The sequence below is a fragment of the Podarcis tiliguerta genome (assembly GCF_965153285.1).
Source record: "Podarcis tiliguerta genome assembly, chromosome: 3".
In the NCBI taxonomy this organism is placed as follows: Eukaryota; Metazoa; Chordata; class Lepidosauria; order Squamata; family Lacertidae; genus Podarcis; species Podarcis tiliguerta.
Window position 1 is genome coordinate 96,768,298 of NC_139536.1, and position 24,514 is coordinate 96,792,811.

At 41.0% G+C, this 24,514-nt stretch overlaps 1 protein-coding gene across 2 annotated transcripts in view; it reads right to left on the bottom strand.

Moving 5' to 3' along the window:
• CSMD1 (CUB and Sushi multiple domains 1) overlaps nt 1-24,514 on the bottom strand; it is a 920,428-nt gene that overhangs the window by 721,918 nt on the left and 173,996 nt on the right. For both annotated transcript variants that reach the window (XM_083431289.1, XM_083431288.1), the window contains exon 2: nt 18,027-18,243. In XM_083431289.1, coding sequence (XP_083287415.1) covers nt 18,027-18,243 — 217 coding nt within the window. The remainder of the gene's footprint in view (nt 1-18,026; nt 18,244-24,514) is intronic.

Below are 24,514 nucleotides of genomic sequence, written 5' to 3' on the forward strand. Positions count from 1 at the left end.
CAATTAAGTCCTTTTATTTTTTTAAATGTATATTTCTCTAAGTGATCGCTACGTGCTGAATAGTTACCTAATGCCATAAGAAATATGGTTTCATAATGTTTCCTTTTACCAGGCCTAGAACTGAATCACAAATGGATATAGCGGGAATACACATACCACAAATCCATGTGCCATTTTTAAAACTTGAAGCATCATTTATCAAAGGTAAGTCATTGAAATCAATGAAATGGGACTAAGGATGGATCTACACACAGGAGGAAAAACGCTATAAATAAGTCAGATATTGAATCTTTATAATAAAAGGGGGGAAAGACTGGACTTAACTGTCAGGGGTCCCTTTACCTTTGGTCCTAGGGAATGTGATGACTCAGATGCCAAGAGGTGCCTGGTGCCTCTTCGGTGCCAGGCAAAAATATTCCTCTTCCCCCAAGCCTTTGGCTAATTAAGCAATCTAAGACCTCTTAACTTATGGGGTATGTATTGTTTTTATTCATTACTGTGATATATATTTTTGTGTTTTTATATTTCAAACAGCTTTGTGGTCTTCGAATGAAGGTCTGTTTATAAAATAAATAAATAATATCAGCCAATACAGAAACTGGATTTATGCATCCATTACAGTGGTACCTCGGGTTACATACGCTTCAGGTTACAGACTCTGCTAACCCAGAAATAGTGCTTCAGGTTAAGAAGTTTGCTTCAGGATGAGAACAGAAATCGTGCTCTGGCAGCGCAGTGGCAACTGGCGGCCCCATTAGCTAAAGTGGTGCTTCAGGTTAAGAACAGTTTCAGGTTAAGAACGGACCTCCGGAACGAATTAAGTACTTAACCCGAGGTACCACTGTATATGGTTTGCTGATTGACAGACACAGTTTGTTCATCCATACTGGTAGCAGCCACTCTTTGAGAATATTCATAGCTAGGTGTTTTAAGAATGTTTACATGCTTTGTATTTCCTACACACGAATGTAGTGTCTGCTTTCATTGACTTGGTGTTTGGCACAGATGCTTCTGAGTAAACTATACCTTGGTAGCATATTCAAGATTAGAAGCTCTGGAATTGTTGCAACATTTAAAACTAATGCCATATCGAATTAAATATAGTTACTGTGACATTCAATATATTGCTCATTCCTGGAATGGGATCCTCACACAGAAGACGGGTCAAAGGGGTTATTTTTGTAAGAACCAAAGCAGGTGAGAAAAGTTCTTAATTCTCTCTCGCCGCCTACTATGATGTCAATCAACACCTGCTGGCCATGAACGCTATTTGCATTTTTAAAAGCATGCAGGCTAAACATCAAAAATATACTGGATGTCATGCCTAGTTTTGCCCTGACTGACATGTGATTCCTAAGTGGTCTTTCATCCAAACATTTCTCAGTTTCAACAAACTGTATATCCTTCTATGTCCTTTCAAATGTGCTTGTGAGAGGGAGGTATTGTGGGTTTGTTTGGTTTTTGTTCTTGTTTCCATTATGTTTCTTTTGTTTTTGTTATTATTTTGTGTTTTCATTTGGTATTTGTATTTTTAATATTTATGTTTTATTGAAAAAATTCAGTGAGAAAATAGTGAAAGAAGAAAGACAAAAAGATAAAAAAGTACTTGAAGTTCTGATACAGTACGAAATATTGATATATAAGTAATACAGTTATTCCAACTAATATAAAATGATTAACAATACAGTGGTACATCGCAAGACGAATGCCTTGCAAGACGAAAAACTCACAAGACGAAAGAGTTTTTTGTTTTTTGAGTTGCTTCGCAAGACGAATTTCCCTATGGGCTTGCTTCGCAAGATGAAAACATCTTGCGCCTTTTTCTTAAAACCGTCAATGCATTCCCATGGGAAACCGTCAATGCATTTCCTATGGGAAACCGTGCTTCGAAAGACAAAAAATTCACAAGACGAAAAAACTCGCAGAACGAATTAATTTCGTCTTGCGAGGCACCACTGTACATTATATTTTTATATATAAATGCATTCCAAATATTATTGTATTTATCCATACACAATCTGCATCCAAAAGCAATCCATTCATATATTACATATATTTTTATGTTGTGCACCAACACGAGATCTTCAGATGAAGGGCAGTATACAATAATAAATAATAATAATAAATTTTATTTATACCCCACCATCCCCATCCAAGACCGGACTCAGGGCGGCTAGCACCAGATATAAAACAATTGATCGAAATACAACATTAAAAACAAGATTAAAATACAACATTAAAATGCAGCCTCATTTCAGCAGAAACTCAAAAACTTTTTTGGGGATGAAAACGTCAAGTCTTCACCAAGGCTAACTATCCAGACTGGCCTTATGTGGGCCAGAAAAAAGCCAGGGAAGTCCCCAAGTAGGAGTTCATCACAGAAGGAAAAAAGAAAGAGGGGGAGGGGATCAAGTTAATTCCAAGCCAAAACCAGGCAGAACAACTCTGTCTTACAGGCCCTGCGGGAAGAAATCAGATCCTGCAGGGCCCTGGTCTCATGAGACAGAGTGTTCCACCAGGCCGGAGCCAGTCTTGAAAAGGCCCTGGCTCCAGTTGAGGCTTATAAAGCTTTACCTTATAAAACTTCACAGAGGGCTAGGCCAATTCTTATTCAATAATTTGAGTAAAATGATGAATAACACCACCCTCCAGGTGTTGAACTGCAACTCCGATCAGCCACAGCCAACATGGCCACTAGTCAACATCTAGAGGGCCAAAGGTCCCCCACCCTTGATGGAAAGTTTGTAGCCTTAGGGATTGTAATTAAAGCTGGTGGAAGAAGACTCATTGTTTATCCCTTTGCTCCATTGGGTATATGCTTCTTTTTGTGACTTTTCATTGTAATATCCTTTTCCTAAAACTTATTTCTTTTGTTTCAGGAAACATTATATTTTATTTCATAAAACAACTTGTTTTGACTTATTTTAATCACCCCCATGCCTAGAAGCCATAAACTGTGCTGCCCTGAGAGGCTTCAGGGAGACGTAAGGTACATTTTTAGGCTGGCTGATAAAGAGTTGTCTTGTAGAAAACTGCATTTATCTGAAGGAATAAGTTCTTAAGCATGGAAAGGGTGTACTGGACAGAGGAGTACATTCGGTGATAATTGGATCTTCCTTCCTCAGGTGGCAGGAGACGGAGTGTGGCTGGAGTGCCATCACACCATCCCTTCTTGTTTTGTCCTCTGAATGAAAATATCCTTCATTTCTTCCATCCACGGAAATCATGAATGGTTCAAGTTTCCATTACCCTTTCCAAGTTTGTTATATACTTCTGAGTTAAGTAATCAAAGCTGTTTTCAATAAGAGGCCACTGGTTGTTGTTTTTTATAATACTACTGCAGTTTAATCACACCTTTGGTTTTCTTCTCATCTGGCCTGCACCATTTTTATCTGTCATAATATATCTGTTGGCTTCCTGCCTTCCACGCTGAACCCTCTGACTCTTATACTATGATAAACCTGTCGCACAGCCCACACAACTTGCATAAATAGCAGCCACCGAGTGCCGGAGCCAGACACGCCTCCCGAACAGCAGCATCTGTGGCTTTTGAAAACATTTAATGCTTCAGCCTTGAGAAATATCCCCTGTTAACATCCCATTGTCCTGGTAGGAGCAAGTTTAACAATAGCCAGGAGCTGAGGTCAAGCAAATGACCTACTTTTCACAGTCTCGGTGAATGCCAGCAACTGCCACTGTCACAGCCTATGCAGACAAGGAGAAGGTTTATGCCTTGAAATCATTGTATTGCATGTTTTATGCATACATTTACTTATCTTTACTTATAAGCAAATAGCCAGGAGACTCTCATAGTTGCACTCTCCCTATACGTGGCCAACTGGCTGGCACATTGACCTTCTTCTCAGATTAGCCATTCCCCAGTCCTTTGTCACAAGAAGTTTATGGGTGAAAATCAGTTGTTGTTGTTGTTTAGTCATGTCCGACTCTTCATGACCCCATGGATCAGAGCATGCCAGGCACTCCTGTCTTCTGAAAATCAGTAGGGCAATATTAATGCCCTCCCACCCCAATATGGGCTTTCTGTTACTTATTTACCAATACAAATTATCCTGTCTGAATAGGATGATTTTATCCATTCTTCTTCGGAAAATAATCACACTAAGTGGGGATTTGCTCGTTTATATATCTTAGGTCTTTTGAGTCAATGTGCTGAAAAGCAAAATTCTTTGTGACAGGCTGATGGGCTTAATTCTTTGCTTCGTGAAAAAGAAAATGGTACCAATTAGATGATATGAATATGTCTGCATGCACAGGTTTGATGCCTCAGTGGGGTGCATTTGCTTACTCAGTTCAGTTTATGCATACTTTATATGCTACAATCCTATGCAGATTTAACAGGGAATAAGCTTCCTTGAACACCATATAGCTTATATCTGAGTAAACATGCCAAGAGTTGCATGGTAGTAAGCATTCAGAAATATTTCAGTGTTTTATAAGTCAAATTGGATCTACAGCATGGAGAGGTTCCATCTGTGAATGTATACCTTGGCGTACAGGTGTCCCAATTCATCAATATTACTACTACTACTACTTTATAGACATGTTACGGCATTTTCGATACTTACATAGGTTGAATATGGAAAATGCAGGTTCCCACCTCAGGGAACTTACAGATTTTGACTGGTGGGAGGGGAGGGGTAAGAGAAGGGAGAGATGAGGTTCATGAAAAAGTGAGCAAATAGAGCAGCGTGTTCTAACAACATAGAAGTAAATAACTTTCGGGTAAGTTTGCACAAAATTGCTGTGTTTTGGTTGAAGAGGTGCACGGCATTTCAAATTCTCAATCTGCTGCACTGGAGAAGCTTTTGATTAGGTGGCGATGTCTACTAGTTGAAGGTTCTGCCCATCACAGGACACCTGGCAGAACCACAGTTAGTTGGAGGTTATACCTCCACCAGCGATAGTTGATGCACGCCCCTGAAACAGGGCCTAGCTATTGAGAATAGAACTAGCACCACCTGTCTGCTGTGCCAGCCTTGAGCTGGTGCAGTGAAGAAAAAGGATTTTCCTAGCACCACCTCTCCCTCTCACTACACTAGTTTGAAACCTTGCTGCTGCCTTCCAGGAGTTCAGATTTCTCCCTAAGGGATTAAGTCAAAATTTTTACAAAACAAACAAAATTGGGCTTTGATGAGAAATATCAAGGAACAATTTTAGGTAACCAGGGATCACGTTCTACCTGCAAAGCTCTGCAATGAAAAGTGGTTAGAAATACTTAGGAGAGCAAAGTTGTAAAAAACAAATAAGCCAATACAGTCCTTTACTTATATAGGAGCTCCATGTCTTGCTGTTAAACCTAATCTGTTCACCACCACATCCCCCCTTGAATTTGCCATGTTTTCATCAGGCAGTGCTAAAAACTTACAGTGATAAGAAGGGGGGGGGGCTGCATAAGAATCTCAACAAGCACAGGGACATGGAGAAAGACTTCATATAATAAACAGGAGTACTTAGGAAGGAATGTTGGTGAAGGTTGTCTCAGCCTCTGTTAGGGCTTTAAAGCCTCAGAGCCAACACATGGATATGGGACTTGGAAAAGAATGGGTATGATACAATGTCAGAGTTGTTATGTTATCAGCAGTCAAAACTCCAGCAACAGTATTTTTGATCAAATAAAGATTTTGATGGCAGCCTGTGCAGAGCACATTATAGTTGTCTAATCTAGACATTATCAAGCACAGATGATTTCAGTCTATTTTGTCTTCTCCAGGAAAGCACATAGCTGGTGTACTAACCTAAGCTGTTATGGAGCAGTCCGTCATCTTTCCCAATCGATCATACAGAAGCAGCTCTAAGTCAAGTAGCACCCCCCAAGCTGAAAATCTATATCTTAAGTGTAATACCAACCAAGGCAGACTGAATCCCTAAATGTAATTTATACTGATACGTCTGGTACAGTGGTATCTCGGGTTACATACGCTTCAGGTTACAGACGCTTCAGGTTACAGACGCTTCAGGTTACAGACTCCACTAACCCAGAAATAGTACCTTGGGTTAAGAACTTTGCTTCAGGATGAGAACAGAAATTGTGCTCTGGTGGTGCAGCAGCAACAGGAGGCCCCATTAGCTAAAGTGGTGCTTCAGGTTAAGAACAGTTTCAGGTTAAGAACAGACCTCCAGAATGAATTAAGACAGTTTCAGGTTAAGAACAGACCTCCAGAACGAATTAAGTTCTTAACCTGAGGTACCACTGTACTTAACCCGAGGTACCACTGTATAACAATATTCCTTTATGCCAGACTACAACTCCCACCAGCCCTAGCCAACATGACTAATGGTCAGGGGAGAGAGAGGAGTTGGGGTCCAATGACATATGTAGAGCAAGAGGCTCCCCAGCCCAGATTTATGCATTTCTAAAGCCTACAAAAGGATGTGTGCATATTAAAGGTTTTGGTTTTTTTTAAGGAGCCTGGAAAGCACTGCTCTGACAACTATATACTAAAGTTGCCATCTGCTATTTTCTTCTTTTTGGTGACATTGTTCACACTATCTACTGCAAATAGAACAGAAGCGAAAATCTAAGAGAATTTTAAAATAGTTGTGAGTTTCTATAGGAGAGCTAGATTTAGGAAGAAGACAACAAATTCACCTTTGATACACACAAAAGATATAGAGAGCATCTCTTTCTTTTAAAAGCTGATTCACACACTGAATCATAGTTGAGTGCAAAAAAATATCATATGATATTATCTGAGATAGGTTACAGATGTGTAGAGTGTGATCCAAATATGCATATCAGAAAACAAATATCTTCCCTGGTTTATGGCTGCTCACATTAAGACTGAAATACGTATACTGTATATGTGCACAACCAGTAGCACTTTAGCTTAGATATGTTTTGGGTTTGTTTGTGCTTTACCAAAACTCAAAATCTATGTGTAAGAAGAAGAAAACAGAGCCATCTCCCAGGCACTTATCAGAGTTTCTAAATCCAACAATGTTATTTTGATATTTTCCAGATAAACACCCCCAAAATACTTAAGCAAATGTTTGTCAATTAAGCAAATGTTTGCCACTTTGGTCAGTCATCTTTCATGAGCTGGAATGTTATGGGAATAGTGTGTGAATTGGTGTAGGGGACTGTCATCCAGATCTGGAACATTTAAAGAGAACTGTGGAGTTTAATAATGTTACCCAGCTGAATTTCAACTCAGCCTAGCCTTGTAGATTTGGTCTGTACTGAGTACATATCTAGTCTGAGCTTTATCATCGTGTGGACATCCAGGTCCATAAACTCTGTATGGTTTTGATTCATCACTGTAACTACCCAGATGGTAGCAGATGTGGGAGTGTTTTCATAGACCTAGAATCATAGAATCATAGAATCATAGAGTTGGAAGAGACCACAAGGGTCATCGAGTCCAACCCCCTGCCAAGCAGGAAACACCATCAGAGCACTCCTGACATATGGTTGTCAAGCCTCTGCTTAAAGACCTCCAAAGAAGGAGACTCCACCACACTCCTTGGCAGCAAATTCCACTGTCGAACCTATCTAGTGAGGAAACTATTTTGTGGAAGCTGTGTTGGAGTATATGTTTTCCATGAAGAATATCCCAGGTTGAATCCTTTCCACCTCCAGATAGGGCTGAGAATGTCCCCCATATGAAATATTGAAGAGCTGCGGCCAATCAGTGTTGGCAACCCTGAACTTGGTGAACAAATTAAATTAAACAGTATAAGGCCGTTCTCTATGTTTCCATCATTATTACTGTGATGTAGCAACATATGTTTATTTCAAACAACAGCTGACTGTGATATAATATGTTGCAAAGGAAAAAATGCTTTGCTAATCTAAACTGTGTGAATTGGGGATATATGTGGGCAGACAACATGATAACAGCAACTTGCTGCTTATCTACACTAAAGGTAAAACCAATTGAAGTTCCACCCTGCATCCCTGTTATTCCACAGTAGTCCAAATGATTGAAGGTAATTTTTGCCTAAATGACATTCATCTGTATTCTCATGGTCCCCAGCCTGTCAGATAATCCTGCCAATCAGTGACATTTTCTGAGGCGTTTTTCACTGAGAATTGGATGAATGCCAGTGCAACACATTGGATGTAGATGACCAAGCTATCAACAGATGGCTGAATAAGCTTTAAATCATGCATCTAACTAAAACACTTATCTAATTTTAAGGAATGTGACCCCTTTCTCTATCCAAACAGATCTTAGTAATTTGGTTGCTGAAGGATATGAAAATTCCTTTAAAATGCTGCCTGAAGAAAATGTGCATTCTATACACATATTTTGTTACAAAGATAGAAAGTGCAAAGTATTATCAGCTTCCTTTAGAATGGCTATTCCTCCATTGTTTTGACAGTAAATTTATAATTGACCTTCATTTGTTAAAAACAAAATGCTTGTGAGATTCATTACATTTAGCATGTCTACCAGAGTCAGCAAGCATATGAAACAGCAAGGTAAGGGTATCTGGAAGACACATTTTGGACCTTAATTGCAGTCAGCATCTCTGTGCTTCCAGTGTCCCAGGTCTTTTAGTTTCTTTCTAACCAATCATTATTGAATAGCCAGTAAGGCTACGGCTATATATATAGATGGATCATTACCAAAGACTGAACAATTTAAGTCAAATTAGTTATTCAGGTGGGATGCCATGTGAAAGTGACGCTGATGCAGATTTCAGGTCAGCTGTAACCCTGAACTGAATTGTCATATACGTACAATGTGTTGTCTGTCTTATTTCAGTAGATGTGCCAAATGCATATATGCATTTTCTGAACATGTTGGTCTGTTGCCGTTGGGTAGGGCAACCTACACACACACACACGCAAGCCACATATCAGCAATAGCTCTGCATACCTCCAGATATGCAAAGATACATTTTGGAAATTCCTTCTTATTGTCCTGGCCCTGGGGTTGAGCCCTCCTTTTTCAAGGGATTTAGAATGGGGAGAGAAATTGCTCTTAGGTGCAGCCACATACATACATACTAAATCATACACACTTCCACAGGAGGAACTTGCTTCTAGAACTCAGAAATATAGCTCAGAAGCCCTAGTGGAACCACAGTGTCCCTTGCTCTGTTGGAGACAACTATCACTAAAGCAACCTAGGCCCTTTTAAATGAGCCGCCTCCTCTTAATGGGAGGTGCAGCTAGCTACTGAGATTGGGCTGCATCTTTCCTTTAAAGGCTCAGTCTAAGGGTGACAGCTGCTGAAGCATTCTTGCTCAAACAGTCTGAGTTCTGCATGGAGCTGTCCAGGGTACTATTTAAGCCTTGTCTTGATAGTGCTGAGGCCAACATTCAAAACAAAACACCTATATCTGATAAAAAAGAAGTAGGGATTCTATGATATCTGTTAACATCAACTTAGTTAAAGGCAATCGACTTTTAAATTCAGTAATATATAAATTAAAGCACAGATTTCTGTATTTGATACAATGCTCCTAGCAACAATTGCCCCTTGGGGTAGAAATCGAAATCGATAAGCTTTTTAAACTGAGTAGGCTGAAAGTAAAGAGCAAGGTTACCATAACTTCAATAATAGAGCTTCCAGTATGCTGATACCAACATAGTGTGTGCACACTCAGAGGATGACCTCCATACTATCCTAAATATTTTCACAGAAGCTTACAGAAAGCCTATTGCTCAATATCCAAAAAACCAAAGTGCTGCGCCAACAAGCCCCAAAATCCTCTGCAGTGCCACAAATACAACTTAATGGTATAACGTTGGAAAATGTTGACCACTTTTCCTACCTGGGCAGTTATCTTTCCACAAGGGCCAACTTCGATGCCAAAATCCAGCATTGCCTGAGCTCTGTGAGCACAGCTTTCTCCCGATTGAATCACTGAATGTTTGAGGACCAGGACATCCACAGGGAAACCAAAATGGTTGTTTACAAAGCCATTGTACTACGAACTTTATTGTACCCTTGCGAAACACGGACCACTTATAAATGATTATCGTCTTCCAAACAACTATTCTAATTCCTAACTTAAGAATGAAAAGCAAAATACCGGTGGACAACAACAGAGGTTTAAAGATGTTCTTAAAGCAAATCTAAAAAAATGTAGTATAAGCACTGATAACTGGGAAACATTGGCCTATGAGTGCTCCAATTGGAGAACAGCCTTTACCAAAGGTGTTGGGGACCTAAGACTAGACGGGCTTGGAAAGTGACAGAACAGAAAGTGCAATTGCAACAAGCTCAGATTACCCGATGCAGGAGTGACGTATACAATGGACCCTCTGGATTCAAACTTAATTCGTTCCAGGGGTCCTTAAGTACCCAAAAAGTCTGCAACATGAGGCGCCGCTTCTGTGCATGCGCGTGCGACAAAACCTGGAAGTATACAGTTTGCCATGTTCGCCACCTGAAAGTTTCGTTACCTGAAGGTAACGAGTGATTTGCATTCCTTTGTCTCTCACTGTTATTATTAAAGAACTTATCTGGTAAGAATGCTCCTTTCGTTTGATCTGCTTAATTACTGCCACCGGGGGAGGGATCTGATTCCCTGAAGCCTGACATTCTACAGGTTGTAGTGAATTAAGCTTGATTGTTCCCTGCACCTTTTTTAAAAAAAAACTTTGGTTTTCTATAAATTTATTTTACTGTAGGCCAAATTACTAAGGCCAACAGCCATTCTTCCTCATACCTCATTTTCTACAGTAAAGTCACATAGCACAGTTGATTCAGACCACCAGGCAACCTCCATACACAGAGTGTAGGACTCTGCTTCACTTTTGTTAGAATGTCATCTTACACTTTTTATAGGAATGGAATTTTCTCAAAGTATTGGTGTCAAGTTTATCCACACAGTGTTTTCCCTCCCCCAATTCCCATCTCATTCCTTGATCTTGACAAGTGGTGAACTATTTTAGTTCCACTAAAAATATGAGCATATGCATATAAAAAAGTGTATAATATTTTCATAAAATATATGAACGCTCCACGTTTCCTAAAACACAGCATAAACAGATACATACAACAATGCAGATTACTGTACAGAAAATGTTATATGCTAATACTTATAAAAATATAGTAGAGTGTGGGCTTGACACCCTTTTTTTATTATAACAGGAACATTTCTGTGTATATTTTTTTTCATATAACCAATTGGGCACTCTTTAAAAAAGTAAAACATGACAATGAATGTGTAGCTCAGACATAATTAGAAGCTCAATGTAAGAGGCAGTCCAATGTGAGCCAAGCTCACCAGTGTCCAAAATGCCACATTTCGTATAGAAATCAATTTAAAATAGATTTCTCCTCTGGCCCTTGATGTGTAAGCATCCATCCTTTATCATTATCTCCAGTTGTCACTCAAGTCAAATTAAATTGCAAATATAAGGGGGAAACAAGGTGTCTTGCATATATAAAAAGTCTTTTAGAAAAGCACATGATTAATTTTTAAAATATATATATATAAAACCAACTTTCACCTTTGAAGGCTCCTACAAGCAGTAGGAACTGGAGTAGGAACAGAATAAATGAATGAAAAAATGTATTATATATTTCCTTTATCTTACTAGGAGTTCAAAAACCGCTATGGGTGGGGAAAACATGCTTATTTAAGAAAGCATCACCCTGAAAGGTGTATTGCCATCCTAAACAAAAAGAAGATCTTCTGGTAAATGGTACAACTACAGAGAGGATTAGCAACGTGTGTTATGGCAGCTCAATCCCAAAGTAGCAAGGAGAAGGTTATGTATTATGCTATTTAAATTATAAAAGAAGCTCACCTGGCAAAAGACTTAATACGTCTGTGAGACAAGCTGATTGTGTAATTGAACACAGGGACGATTCATTGCTAAATAGTATGCTGAATTAATTTTACATTTCCACACAGTGTAAGCTTTAACCTGAACTGTGGAAGAAAGTGAGGGAAGAAATATTTGACTTACAGAAGGCTTATGTAATTAGAGAGGGGAATACATGCTGTTTAAGATAGAGCTGTGTGCAAAATGGCCTCTTGAAATTCTGCACCCTATTTGTGGTCAGAGAAACAGCATGGGGGGCAGTATTTCACCAAATTTTTCCAAGGGAAAATAAATTCTCCAAGTGTATCTCAGAATTCCCCCATCCCTGCAGCTGCAAATAGCTACAGCAGCATCTTTGTTGTCAGCCTGGACATTATTTTTCTTTGTCTTCTTGGTAATGCATTTTATCTCTTTTGGTGATATGTTAAGTGAACACACTACTAAAGACTTCTCCTGTGGTTGTTATGGAAAGATTTTAAAGACATAGATGCCAGTCTTTGGAGCAGAGAATAATAATAATAAAAAGAAATGATTTAAAAATGAGTTACTAGTTGTTTACTGTGGTGAGTAAGGCTGATGCCCACCTTTCCTGGAAATGTGATTTTTCTGGATTATAAATACACAAATACAGTAGTTTTCTGTGCCTCCATCCTTTCCTAGTGGTAGAAACCGAAGTAATATTTTGTTGGCTAAGCTTCCTTTGGAAAATACAAATTTAGAGACTTGGGGTGCCCTTGTAATAATCTGTGTATTTCCCTTGTAGTAACACACATATAAACTGAGTATTACAGGAACACAGAAATAATTACAACAGGCATAGGCAAACTCGGCCCTCCAGATGTTTTGGGACTGCAACTCCCACCATCCCTGACCACTGGTCCTGTTAGCTAGGGATGATGGGAGTTGTAGTCCCAAAACATCTGGAGGGCCGAGTTTGCTTATGCCTGAATTCTACAGACAGACAGTAATAGCCTCAAAGCATCATGAATCCAGCAACCTTAATCTTTAAATCATTTTTTTATTTGTCCTGGACAAGTCCAACATTTTTGGTTTAACACCCACTGAAATATTCACCACTCACACCAAATTGGCAGAGTTTGACAAATAGCTCATTCTGGGTAGCTGTCCATTTAAATAGGCTGAGGGTGAATTGGGTTCTGTTTGCCCTGCCCATTTATGGGTTTTCATCTCCCACAGTGCTAGAATAGAGATAAACTCCTGATTTCTGTACTAGAAAAAACATTGGCTCACAACTCTTTATGCTTCCATGGTGCTAGTTTGTTGGATTTTCATTTTTGCTTTTATTCCACTTCTCATGTAGTAGCTTCAAAGTAGGCTGTGACACCTGTGCTCAGTTTTTATAAAAACAAGCAACTGAAAAATTGCATCTGCGGAGGGGGACAAACATGAGAAAGTGACATTTCCAATTCCCCACCCCGCTGATGGTCAGTTAAATGTTGCCATGGGTCTTAAATGCCACGTCAGTTGTAAAAGCATTTTAAGCATCTGTTTTAATAGATGATATCTGCCACCGATACAACAGTTTGTAGGTTTTTACTGGCGGATTAAATGTATTAATACCTTGGCCTTTTCTGGTAGTTGAAATGGATCCAATTCTCGTGTGTATTTGATTACTTTTCCACAGGTCTGTTTGGGTTTTGGCAGGTGTTTTCATGTTGAGCAGATATAGCACAGTACTTTTGAGCTACTTTTCTTCAGCGAAGGACCACTGTTTTAAATTCAGGGGTGAGAAAACTTTTTTTCCCCCAGCTCAGGGCCACATTCCTCCAGGGCAGAGCCAGATGCAAAAAGTAAGCACAGCCAGAGGCAAAAGTGGGACAAACAACAAATGCGACTTTTTACATTCATGCAAAAGTCAGTGGTACCTACCTACCTACCTACCTACCTACCTACCTACACAAACATGTATGGGCAATCTATCCGGAAGATAAAATTGTATTTCAAGGAGTTAGTGATCTGACTCGATTGCCCTCTTCCTGCCTCTTTTCCTTCCTTCTTCTTCTTATCTCTTTTTAAGTTCTTTGATGGCATGAGAACAGCCTTTAATGTCCTAATCAGTTAGGAGGAAGAGATAGTGATGAGAACCTTATTTGATGTTGGACATTGTTTGGAGAAAGTGGTGCATTGGTAAAGGTAAAGATAAAGGGACCCCTGACCATTAGGTCCAGTCGTGACTGACTCTGGGGTTACAGTGCTCATCTCGCTTTACTGGCCGAGGGAGCCGGCGTACAGCTTCCGGGTCATGTGGCCAGCATGACTAAGCCACTTCTGGCGAACCAGAGCAGTGCACAGAAACGCCGTTTACCTTCCCGCCGGAGCAGTACCTATGTATCTAGTTGCACTTTGACATGCTTTCGAACTGCTAGGTTGGCAGGAGCAGGGACTGAGCAACAGGAGCTCACCCCATCGCGGGGATTCAAACCGCCGACCTTCTGATCGGCAAGTCCTAGGCTCTGTGGTTTAACCTGCAGCACCACCCGCATCCCTGATGCATTGGTGACTGGGGGAGTCACTTCACCACTTCTTGAGGGCTTCCAAGTGGCAGATTGAGGTGCTTGCTTGGTATGTGTACTGTATTTTTTGCCCTATAGGGTGCACTTATTTTTTTTTTGGGGGGGGAAATAAAGAAAAAAAAATACTTCCCCCTCGAGCCCCAAAGAGCAAAGAAGCCATGACAGTGAGCGGGATGGATCCCGCTAGCTGTCCTAGCTTCATTTTTAGCCTCGGGGCTGGGGGTCCAGGAGCGAAGGCAAGGTTGTGCTCAACCTCGCCATCGCTCCCGGAGCTTGCTTGCGGGGCTGGGGGTGGGGGAAGCCCAAGCTTCCCCCGACCCCTGCCCCCAGAACAGGCTATTGCCCGCAAGCTTCCTGAAGCCTGGAGATAGCCTGCGGATAGCTTCCTGAAGCCTGGAGAGCGAGAGGGGTCGGTGCGCACCGACGCCTCTCGCTCTCCAGGCTTCAGCGAAAGCCTGCATTCGCCCCATAGGATGCACACACATTTCCCCTTCATTTTTGGAGGGGGAAAAGTGCGTCCTATAGGGCAAAAAAATACGGTATATTGCTTTCTGTTTAGAATAAAATCTTTAATCTTCTCACTCACTTGTGTTTTGTATTACTTCTGAATCTCATTTTAAAAGAACCACCTTGCATTCGGCAAGACAAAACACACACATCGTCATCCTGCCTTAAGGTAAACAAGAAGCATTATTACACTTCAAGTGCCCATTCAGGTCAGTCAAAAGAAGAGTGCACAGCCTGTTTGGGTTGTGGCTTCTCCACTCTTGCTTTAAGTCACCTAATCTTTCATGTACTGTGTGCATGCGTAACACATATTACGCAATGAGCATATATTTTCGGTGAATTACATAATTTATTTTACCATTCCTGACTTCTGTATTATATTTATATTCCAGCACCGCCATGAGTGTCGTTAATTGTATATCTAAAATAAAACTGCTCAAAGTGTAAAATGTGAACAGCTTATCCTTAGAGCTTTTTTGTTCTAGTTTAATTAGAACTTGCTATTTTAGTGATAGCACTCATTATCCGCATTTTTCCTCATTAGAGTGAATGCCGCTGTAGACACCACTGAGTCACAAATCATCATATGTTTGCACTGCGCTCTTAAATAATGACCTACATATCACTTCTTTTAAAAAAGAAGATTCCATGGCAAGCAGTTCTGTTACATCACTGCAAGATGTAAGCAGCAGTCTTCATTTGTGTGTTTGAATATTTAAACTGGTTTTTTTTTAAGAGAATACCAAAATATAAGGGCCAAAGTGGCAGGGAAGAAATGGCTATTTGTCCAACCCCTTCCACTTATCCCATACAGTTTTGGCTGGGGTGATTTTGCAGCCAACCAGGATCCAGGTAAGGCACATGTGGGAGGCAGTGTGCTTCATCCCATCACTGGCTGAAGCCAGATGAGCCATTTAACCTCATTCTGCTTCTAACTAGCCATCTTTTGCTGCTGCCTTTGGTAGGATGAATTATTTGCAATGTACTCAGACTTGTTGCTGCCACCTTCTGGAGTGTTAATATTGCAGCATTATCAAGTTTCACATCTTTGTTGAGCACATACTCTCTAGCTACATCCTTTAATTAGCCATGAACAGGCAAAAAGACACAGACTTTCATTTGCAAATAGAGGCCTTGGGAGGAAGAGAACTTTCTTCAACTGGAGGGGGCGCATGCTAACCTTTGTTTTTTTCTGTGTTGCTAGTCTTATGGTGATGCTGCTATTGTTTCTTCACACACTATAATGCAATACAATACAATACAAATATGGAATGTTTAATTCACTTTCATACTTTTGAAAGCCATATATCGCCTTGCGGCATTATGACTATTTAAATATCCTTACCTGTAGCTGACCAATTTATTACTTCCCCTTTATAAATGTGCACAAGAATAAAAATGTGAGAAAACCCCCCATCAATATGCTTATTTAGCGCAAAAAATAAATAAAATAATCCAATTCCCTGTTGCACATTAGCAGTAAGAACAAGTTCTATACTTTCTAGTAGTTATAGATGGGCTTCTAAGACCATTTTTCCAGAGCTTGATGTGGGTGTGGGTTCATTATAGATGAAAACAAAGCTGCACAATACATCAAATGTGTTACAAGAAATCCCTGGCTCAGAAACATCTTTTCAGTGGGAAATACCTGACACACAATAAAAAGAAACTTCACAGAACTTTTGCAAACTTCTGTTCAGTGCACATGAATGCTCTCTGCATTCATTTCCATAGTGTACATGAAACCTTACTACACCAATACAGACAATATAGGCCGGTGTCTGTCCAGAACTTTAAGAATACATTCAAGTCCCTGTGTACACATTGGAGGTACTGAATTCAGATTCTGAAATACAGCCTAAGTGTTAAAATGAATGAGGATTTCTTCGCCATGCTTTTAGTACATTTTGCAGAAAGCAAGGTGACCACACTGTGGATAATAATTTGAAAATGCACACAAAATTTGTAAAGCATAAAGCGTTAAACATTAATGCCAAAAGACCTAGAGTCAGCAACAGCAAAACAGGAAAAGATGCTTGTCTTTGAAATGATTCAAACAACAACAACAAGAAAAAGCCAGCACCTTTTCAGAATAAATGTAACTATGTGGACTGAAACTAAGGCCCTGGTTGGTGGATATACCAAACTAATCCCAGCTAGCAAGAGAATCCAAATGGACCAAAAGTGCTATTTGAAGCAGCCTGGGTGTAGGCTATTTTTGTTGGCTTTTCAGGAAGTACCAGGTATGGTGGGAAATAATGGCCACAATATAAATGGTCAAAATATGAGACTGGCTAACCCAGCATTGGAGCAGCAAAGTTAGGACATATATAGTAAGTGTTTAAAACCACTCATGCAAAGCAAGCATACAGGAATGACACAATATGTTCACCAACTGGAGAAGGCTTCACATTTAATACAATTACCATGGCAGAGGTCTGCCACTCCTGGGTACTGTCTTCCCATGTAAATCAAGCCCTTTTCTCCATACCAAGTGGTGACGTGAAGAATACCACCCAATCTGCACAGTAAGCTAGTGCATGCAAAAGGCTTCATCCATGGAGACTGTTGCTATGTGGATTGCTATTTAAAGAGGTCTGCAGAAACACAGCATCATACTGCATTCATATACATCTGTAATAAGACATCCTCACTCAGTCCTCACTCTTTGGTTACATATTCCAAGGACAGCCTTGTATCTGGGATACAGGGAAATGAGAGAAGTGTAGGACTGAAAACACATACCAAGCTCAAAACCAATGCACCAAGTCTTTTTGCAAGAAAAACAGTACATCACTCTCCTTTATTTCCCTTCTACAATATTTTTCTTTCGGAGGGGGCAGTTGAACAATGAGGCAACTGAATGTGCTATCTGCTATATTGTCCCCATTTTACATGTTACTGAAATTACCAAATTTGTTTCTGAAACACAATAAGCTTTTCTATATAAGCAGGAGTAGTCAGACATTAGCTTAACAATGCTTCCCCCCCCCCCCCCCCGGCACTTGACAACCGTTTCTGAAGAAGAGAAAATGTAGAGAAATAATGGCAACTGTGATTGTTATAGCTGAAAATCAGGAGAAACAGATCATTTGACTTTCAACAAGCATCAATCCATCTCTTTGCCATTATGAAAAGTAGAACACATGTGGATATTAATTGCTGCGAACCACTAATTGTTCATGAAACAGAAGTCTTATAAACAGTATAGGTGTAGCCATGAATAACTTTACCTCACTTTCAGGTTTCCTTGCTGTGGTTGCCCATCATAAACAGACAAAATATCAAAATCTTCTTCAAGGGCAAACGTATGAAATGATAATTGTATCCTGTTACGCTCTCCTGTGATAATGATCCATGTGCAATTGGCATAATTTGGATAGCCATGAGGAAATCCTGGGCTTTCTATTGTACCATTTGGACCCTGTACTAACCCTCCACAGTTCTGACCTGAAAAACAAAGAGAAAGAGAGAGAGAGAATGAAAAAAAGTGAGAAAAGCTGTGCTTTCCAATTTTAATTCTTCTTTTTACCTAGTTTTAAATGCATATATTTCTAATTATCGTAGCAAACATGAAAAGAAATATTGAAAACTCAGCATTCCATGGCATGTATCAAACCATCTAACAGCATGTTTATTTGAACAGTCCTGCGTGAGATATCTAACAGATATTTTTTTTAGTGTAACAGTAGCTGTTAGATTGTTTACAAGTTTCAGATTAATTTGTCCTTTTCTCCTGTACCCTTGAGTTACAGTAGGATAATGTATTTTTTTAATTAAAAAATTAAAGCTTCAGAACTTGCTTTCTGCAGTGGTGATAGAGATCTTAGCTATACAACTACGTGCAAATGCCTCTGTGAAGGGAGTGAAAATAGGAAATGTTGAACATCAAGTTAATATGTTTGCGGATGATGGTGCAAAATCCAATTGTTGTGCTTCAGTCTTTGAAAGAACATTTAGAACAGGCATGTCCAAAGTCCAGCCCGGGGGCCACTTGCAGCCCCCGGGCTAGTTTCAAACAGCCCCCCCCGGCAATTTTGAAAAGCAATCTCTTGCAGCCCCCAAGTGCCTGCCCACCAAAGCCATTTCATTTTTGCAGGCTTGTCACAAGTTCTCCCCTCTGTGCGGGGGGCGTGGCTAGCCCCCACACCATTAGGGAGTCCCCGGCTGCATCACTCCTTGGGTTGACCAATCTGGTCGGCTGGGAGGGTGTGGCTAAATAAATAAATAAGTAAATAAATATTACAGTACACGTTCAGGATGCTGATGCTGTAGCGATGGCAGTGGCAGAGGGGCGGCTGCCGCCTTGACCCAGTGACGGTTTCATGTATAGGCTAAGTAGGCTGAAGCCTAGGGCCTCGCCAGTCTGCCCGCTCCCCAGTGCCACAGTCTCCACTCTTCCAAAATTGTAAACCCAAGACTTCATGCAAGGACAGGGCAACTCAGGCCCAGCAGCCATGAGACTCAGGGCTAGCCAGTGGGGCCCAAGTTGAAGCAGTGGGGTGCAACTTGAATTGTTTTTTGTGGGGCCCCAGTTCACAGCCAAAGTCTGCAAAATCTTATAGATATAAATAAAATCCATCCAGATTGCCCTGGTGCAGGGGCCCTTTTAGGAGCGGCACACGGGTCCCAATTAGTGCCAATTGCTCCAATAGCCTTAATGTCAGCCCTGATGAGACTGTGCAGGGGTTGGACTGACAAGCCCTGCACTTTCTAGGTCCCTGGTGTCACCATTCAGAGTACAGACTCAAGGACTTGTTATGGAAATAAAGGGGGGCACTTACTGGAAATCAGTTTTGTCACCTCTTCCCCCTCAAACCCCGAGACAATGAACCCAGCCACCTTTCATCCACAGTCGCATAAGCACTACACTACAGTATGGCCATAAACCTGTACGTTCAACCGCTGAAATACACACCCAATATGTAGCAATGGAGATTTATGTTACTGCATAAATCTGTGTTTATGAATGGACTCTGTATTTTGTGAATTACCTAAGAGCCACCAATAGGGACCTCTAGAATCTGACAGCTAACCAATTGGGTACTACCAAACAGCAACCCCTTTCACTGGAAGCAGGTAACCAGCAGGGAATGCTTCAGCTCAGCCTTTGCACTGTTGACTTAACACCCCCTGCTGTGCAGTTAATGGTGAAAGCTCGTAAATTGTATCCCTTCTGGCATCCTGGCCAACTCTATTGCGCTGGTGTAAATCCTGGTCTGGGAAGAGTGAGGCATACAATGGGCACCATTAGTGAAAAGGCCCTGCTCCATGTAACTCCTGCCCTGTCATTCAATGCAGTGCCCACTTGCCCTCCTTCTTGACATGGGATGCTCTCTATTGGAGTCTCCAGGTCCAGTACAAAGACCATAAGAAGGGAGAGCAGGGACCTTGAAGTTCCCAAAAGCTGTTAATCAAGCAAGCAAGCAAGCACACAGGTCACCTTTGTCACAGTCAGGATGCCTATGGCCTGGCCAGGCATGCACCCAATCTTGTTTTTGTACAATCTCGTTTGTCCTCAGTAACCAAAATCATATTATCAACATATACAGTAAGAGCAGAAAAGTTGTTTTCCTTCGTTGGCAAGGAATCATACAAAACAAAGTGGCACTAATAAAGAAAAGTTCCAGGGTGGCAACAGAAAGCAAACTAAAAATGCTTTTGCAGTTCATCAAAACTATCCAGCAATATCAATAGGAAAAGTGGTGCTATTAACAGTAATCCTAGTTGGTTAATTGGTTTGGCAACTTCCATGCACATGACCTGTGATGCTAATTATTTTCCCCAAGACTTAAATGATAACTAATCAGAGGCTACTACAGGAGAGCTTTGAGAGTCAGGTGGGGATCCTTGTCAATCCCAGCAGGTATTTAAGAGGATGACTTGGCCTGCCTGGGCCACAAAAGGCTTACAAAGTTCAGTTATTGCAAAAGTTTTTCAGTGTTAATTTTATGCATTTTTTTTTAAATCACCATGATATTTAACAATACCCTCAGCTGGGAAGGGGGGCTTCACACTGCCTATCAGAGCAGCCCCGATCCCAACTCCTACTTGTGTGCATACATTCCATACACAGCCTATAGAACCCTATTTTATTTGGCTGGACCCTGCCCGAGAAAATTTGGGGGCTGAGCTTCAGCACAAATTAAATCTTGAACATCTCTCTCCCCTGTCTCTCTAGTGCGACAGCTTCTCAAGCAATAACAGCCAGCGGGAATAAGTAATGTGGCTTGGTGTGATCACATTAATATTGCTAATGCTGAGTACGTTGTTCCTGGAATAGCCAAACCCCATGCTGGGACTTCAGTAAAACCTTAATTACCAAACTTCAAGCTTCAGTTTAGGTGCTAAAATGTTTGATCATGCCTTTAGTCAGGAGTGCTGCATTGTGCCAGTTGCGCTGTAGTGGACTCAGTGCTGGACTGGGAAGACCTGGGGGTCTGAATTCTTTCTGAGGCAAGTTGATTCTTGGTGGGTGACCCTGAGCCAAGCACACACCCCTCTCATTCTAACCTACATCATGACATTTTTTGTGAGGAAGAAATGTTGGACATCCTTCCTTTTACGCACATTGCTCTTAGTTCTTAGGGGGAAAGTAGGATACCCATTTTAATAAATGAAAGTACTATTCAGGCTCTTGGGAGAAAAGCAATGACAAACCAAGACAGCATCTTAAAAAGCAGAGATATCACCTTGCCAACAAAGGTCTGTATAGTTAAAGCTATGGTTTTCCCAGTAGTGATGTATGGAAGGGAGAGCTGGACCATAAAGAAGGGCGAAGAATTGATGCTTTTGAATTATGGTGCTGGAGGAGACTCTTGAGAGTCCCATGGACTGCATGAAGATCAAACCTATCCATTCTGAAGGAAATCAGCCCTGAGTGCTCACTGGAAGGACAGACCCTGAAACTTAGGCTCCAATACTTTGGGCACCTCACGAGAAGAGAAGACTCCCTGAAAAAGACCCTGATGTTGGGAAAGATTGAGGGCACAAGGAGAAGGGGACGACAGAGGACAAGATGGTTAGACAGTGTTCTCAAAGCTACTAGCATGAGTTTGACCAAACTGCGGGAGGCAGTGGAAGACAGGAGTGCCTGGCATGCTCTGGTCCATGGGGTCACGAAGATCGGACACGACTAAACAACAACAACAACTATTCAGGAATACATTTTATGAACATGAAGTCTCAGACACCATATTTCAATGCAAAGTATAAGATATTGACTTTTTAGCAGAAAGTGTTGATACTGGACTACAGTATGTGCATGGCCCCTAAATTAGGCAGTCAATAAAAGCCTCGTTTTCTAAAACTTCCAGTCACGACTGAATTCTAAGACTTTGCTCAGCAGGGCTTTGCTCCGAGATTGTATAGTATATACCCTGCAGAACCATATGAGGGCAGGCAGCTTATTAACAGGCAACCCCTTACCAAGTTGCCTTGATTTACGACAAACATTTTTTCTATCCATCTTGCTGAGCTCATTAATCCCACAAATACAGATATGCCGAATCTTAGAATTACACTGAGGCTTAAAAATCAATCTGTTTTGTAATGAATAAAATGTCTGCACAGAGAAAAGTTGGGAGGGGGGCGATGTTTTGTGCACAATGCTTAGGCTCTCACATGCAGTTTAGGCACAAATATAATCCCAATACTTGCTGTTATACCCAAAACAAAAAATTATTCCAGGCTACAATTTTTATTTTTATTTTAAAACTTCCTATGAATAGGTCTCTAAGTCTAAATCCTCTACTGAAATGCTGTCAAATGCTTGTGGGAGTTTCCAAATCTCAGCATAAAGGATTCAATAAAAAAAGGATTTGCAGGTTAAAACTAAGGACTAATAAGCAACCATTTTCTACTAAATTTAAATCAGCAACTCTAATGAATAGATATTAAAGCTGTGGGAATTCAGTAGGCCTTTAAAAAGAGAAGGATTTCCTAGCATATCTGCCAATTGTTCAAACCAAGCCATTATAATGCAGATACTGCCACATTTCTTTCCCTAAATGTAATGCCTTTTATAATTAAGTAGTTCCTAAAAATGTATTTATATCCTGTTAAACATAGCTTGAAGCAAGGGACGAGAACTCTCAGCTGGCAATAGGAAGCTGCAACAAGCTACACTATATGAATGCTTCCTTCTTGTTGCATAATGAGGAACAGTGTATTGCCACAGCAGAGTCAGCTCTCTTATTCTCTTTCTTCTAAAGCAGTGCTCCATGGTGTCTCCATGCACAGTGAATGCAAATACAGGGGAGAAGACTCATGACCCTATCTGATCAGGTCAATGGCCCATCTAACATGTTCTTACAGTAGCCGGCCAGATGTTTATGCGAAGCCCACAAGATCAACCTGAGCATAACTACACTCTGCTCAGCTGCAATTCCCAGCAACTGGTATTCAAAGGCACACCTCTATCAACAAAGGAGATAAAACAGAACCAGGATGGCCAGTAGCCATTGAGAGTCTAATAATTCCTCCACAAATTGGTCTTATCCTCCTTTAAAGCTACACAAGCTGGTGGCCAATGCTACCTATTGTGGGAGTGAATTCCATAGTTTAACTATGTGCAGGGTGAAGAAATACTTATTTTTGTCTGCCTTGAATTCTCCAGCTTCATTGAATGCCAACTTCCTAGGAGCCACAGGTGAGAGCTGAGTGCAGGGTGGACAGACCACCCGAGAATGAGCACAACGTGTCCCTTGCCTTACACCCCAATTCAGGACTAGGCTATAGCTTTTCTCTTTCAGACCTTCCCAGAACATTAAGACCATCAAGAGCCATTGTGGTTTAGTGGTTAAGAGCGGTGGACTCGTAATCTGGTGAACTGGGTTCGCTTCCCCGCTCCTCCCCATGCACCTGCTGGGTGATCTTGGGCTAGTTACACTTTTCTGAAGTCTCTCAGCCTCACTCACCTCACAGAGTGTTTGTTGTTGGGGAGGAAGGGAAAGGAGATTGTTAGCCACTTTGAGACACCTTAAGGGGAGTGAAAGGCAGGATATCGAGTCCAAACTCTTCTTCTTCATCATCATCAGATGAGGCCTTGCTAGTGATGTCTCATTTTACAATATGTTGCTAAGTGACTGAATGGGAACAGTCCTTCCCTGCAGAGGCATTCATTTTTCTTGCTATAATAGGGTTCTTCCAAATATCTTGTTGAAAACATGTTTGTTTGCTCAGGTTTCCATCAACTAGGATATTGGACCATTCTATATATTAGGCAATATTCAACTAAAAAATCATGTACAAGCAGAATGACATCCACGTGCACAAATGAAGTTTCCTCATTCTCTTCCCAATGAGTGCATCCCACATTGCGCCAAAAACTGCTCTGGAAGGTTGGTACAACCCCCAGAATGGGTTTAGGGGATGCACAAGGGGAGGCGGGAAGTCCTATTGCTCAGTAGAAGCTGTTCCACTCACACAAAGGGCTGTTTACTGAACAAGCCACTGTGCATACATTGTTTACTGTCTGCTGTTGGTTTCAATTGGCTCCCATGAAACCATCCAGCCACAGCTTCCAATCATCTGGTCAGTGTGTTTGGGGCCGAGTCGGTGTGGCCATCCATCAGCAGATAGAGCTGAGTGTCATGAGCATATTGGTGACAGCCCAGCCCAAAGCTCCGGATAACCTGGGCAAGGGGGCGCATAAAGATGTTAAAAAGCATCAGGGAAAGAATTGCGCCCTGCGGCACTCCACACACCAAGGAATGGCGCA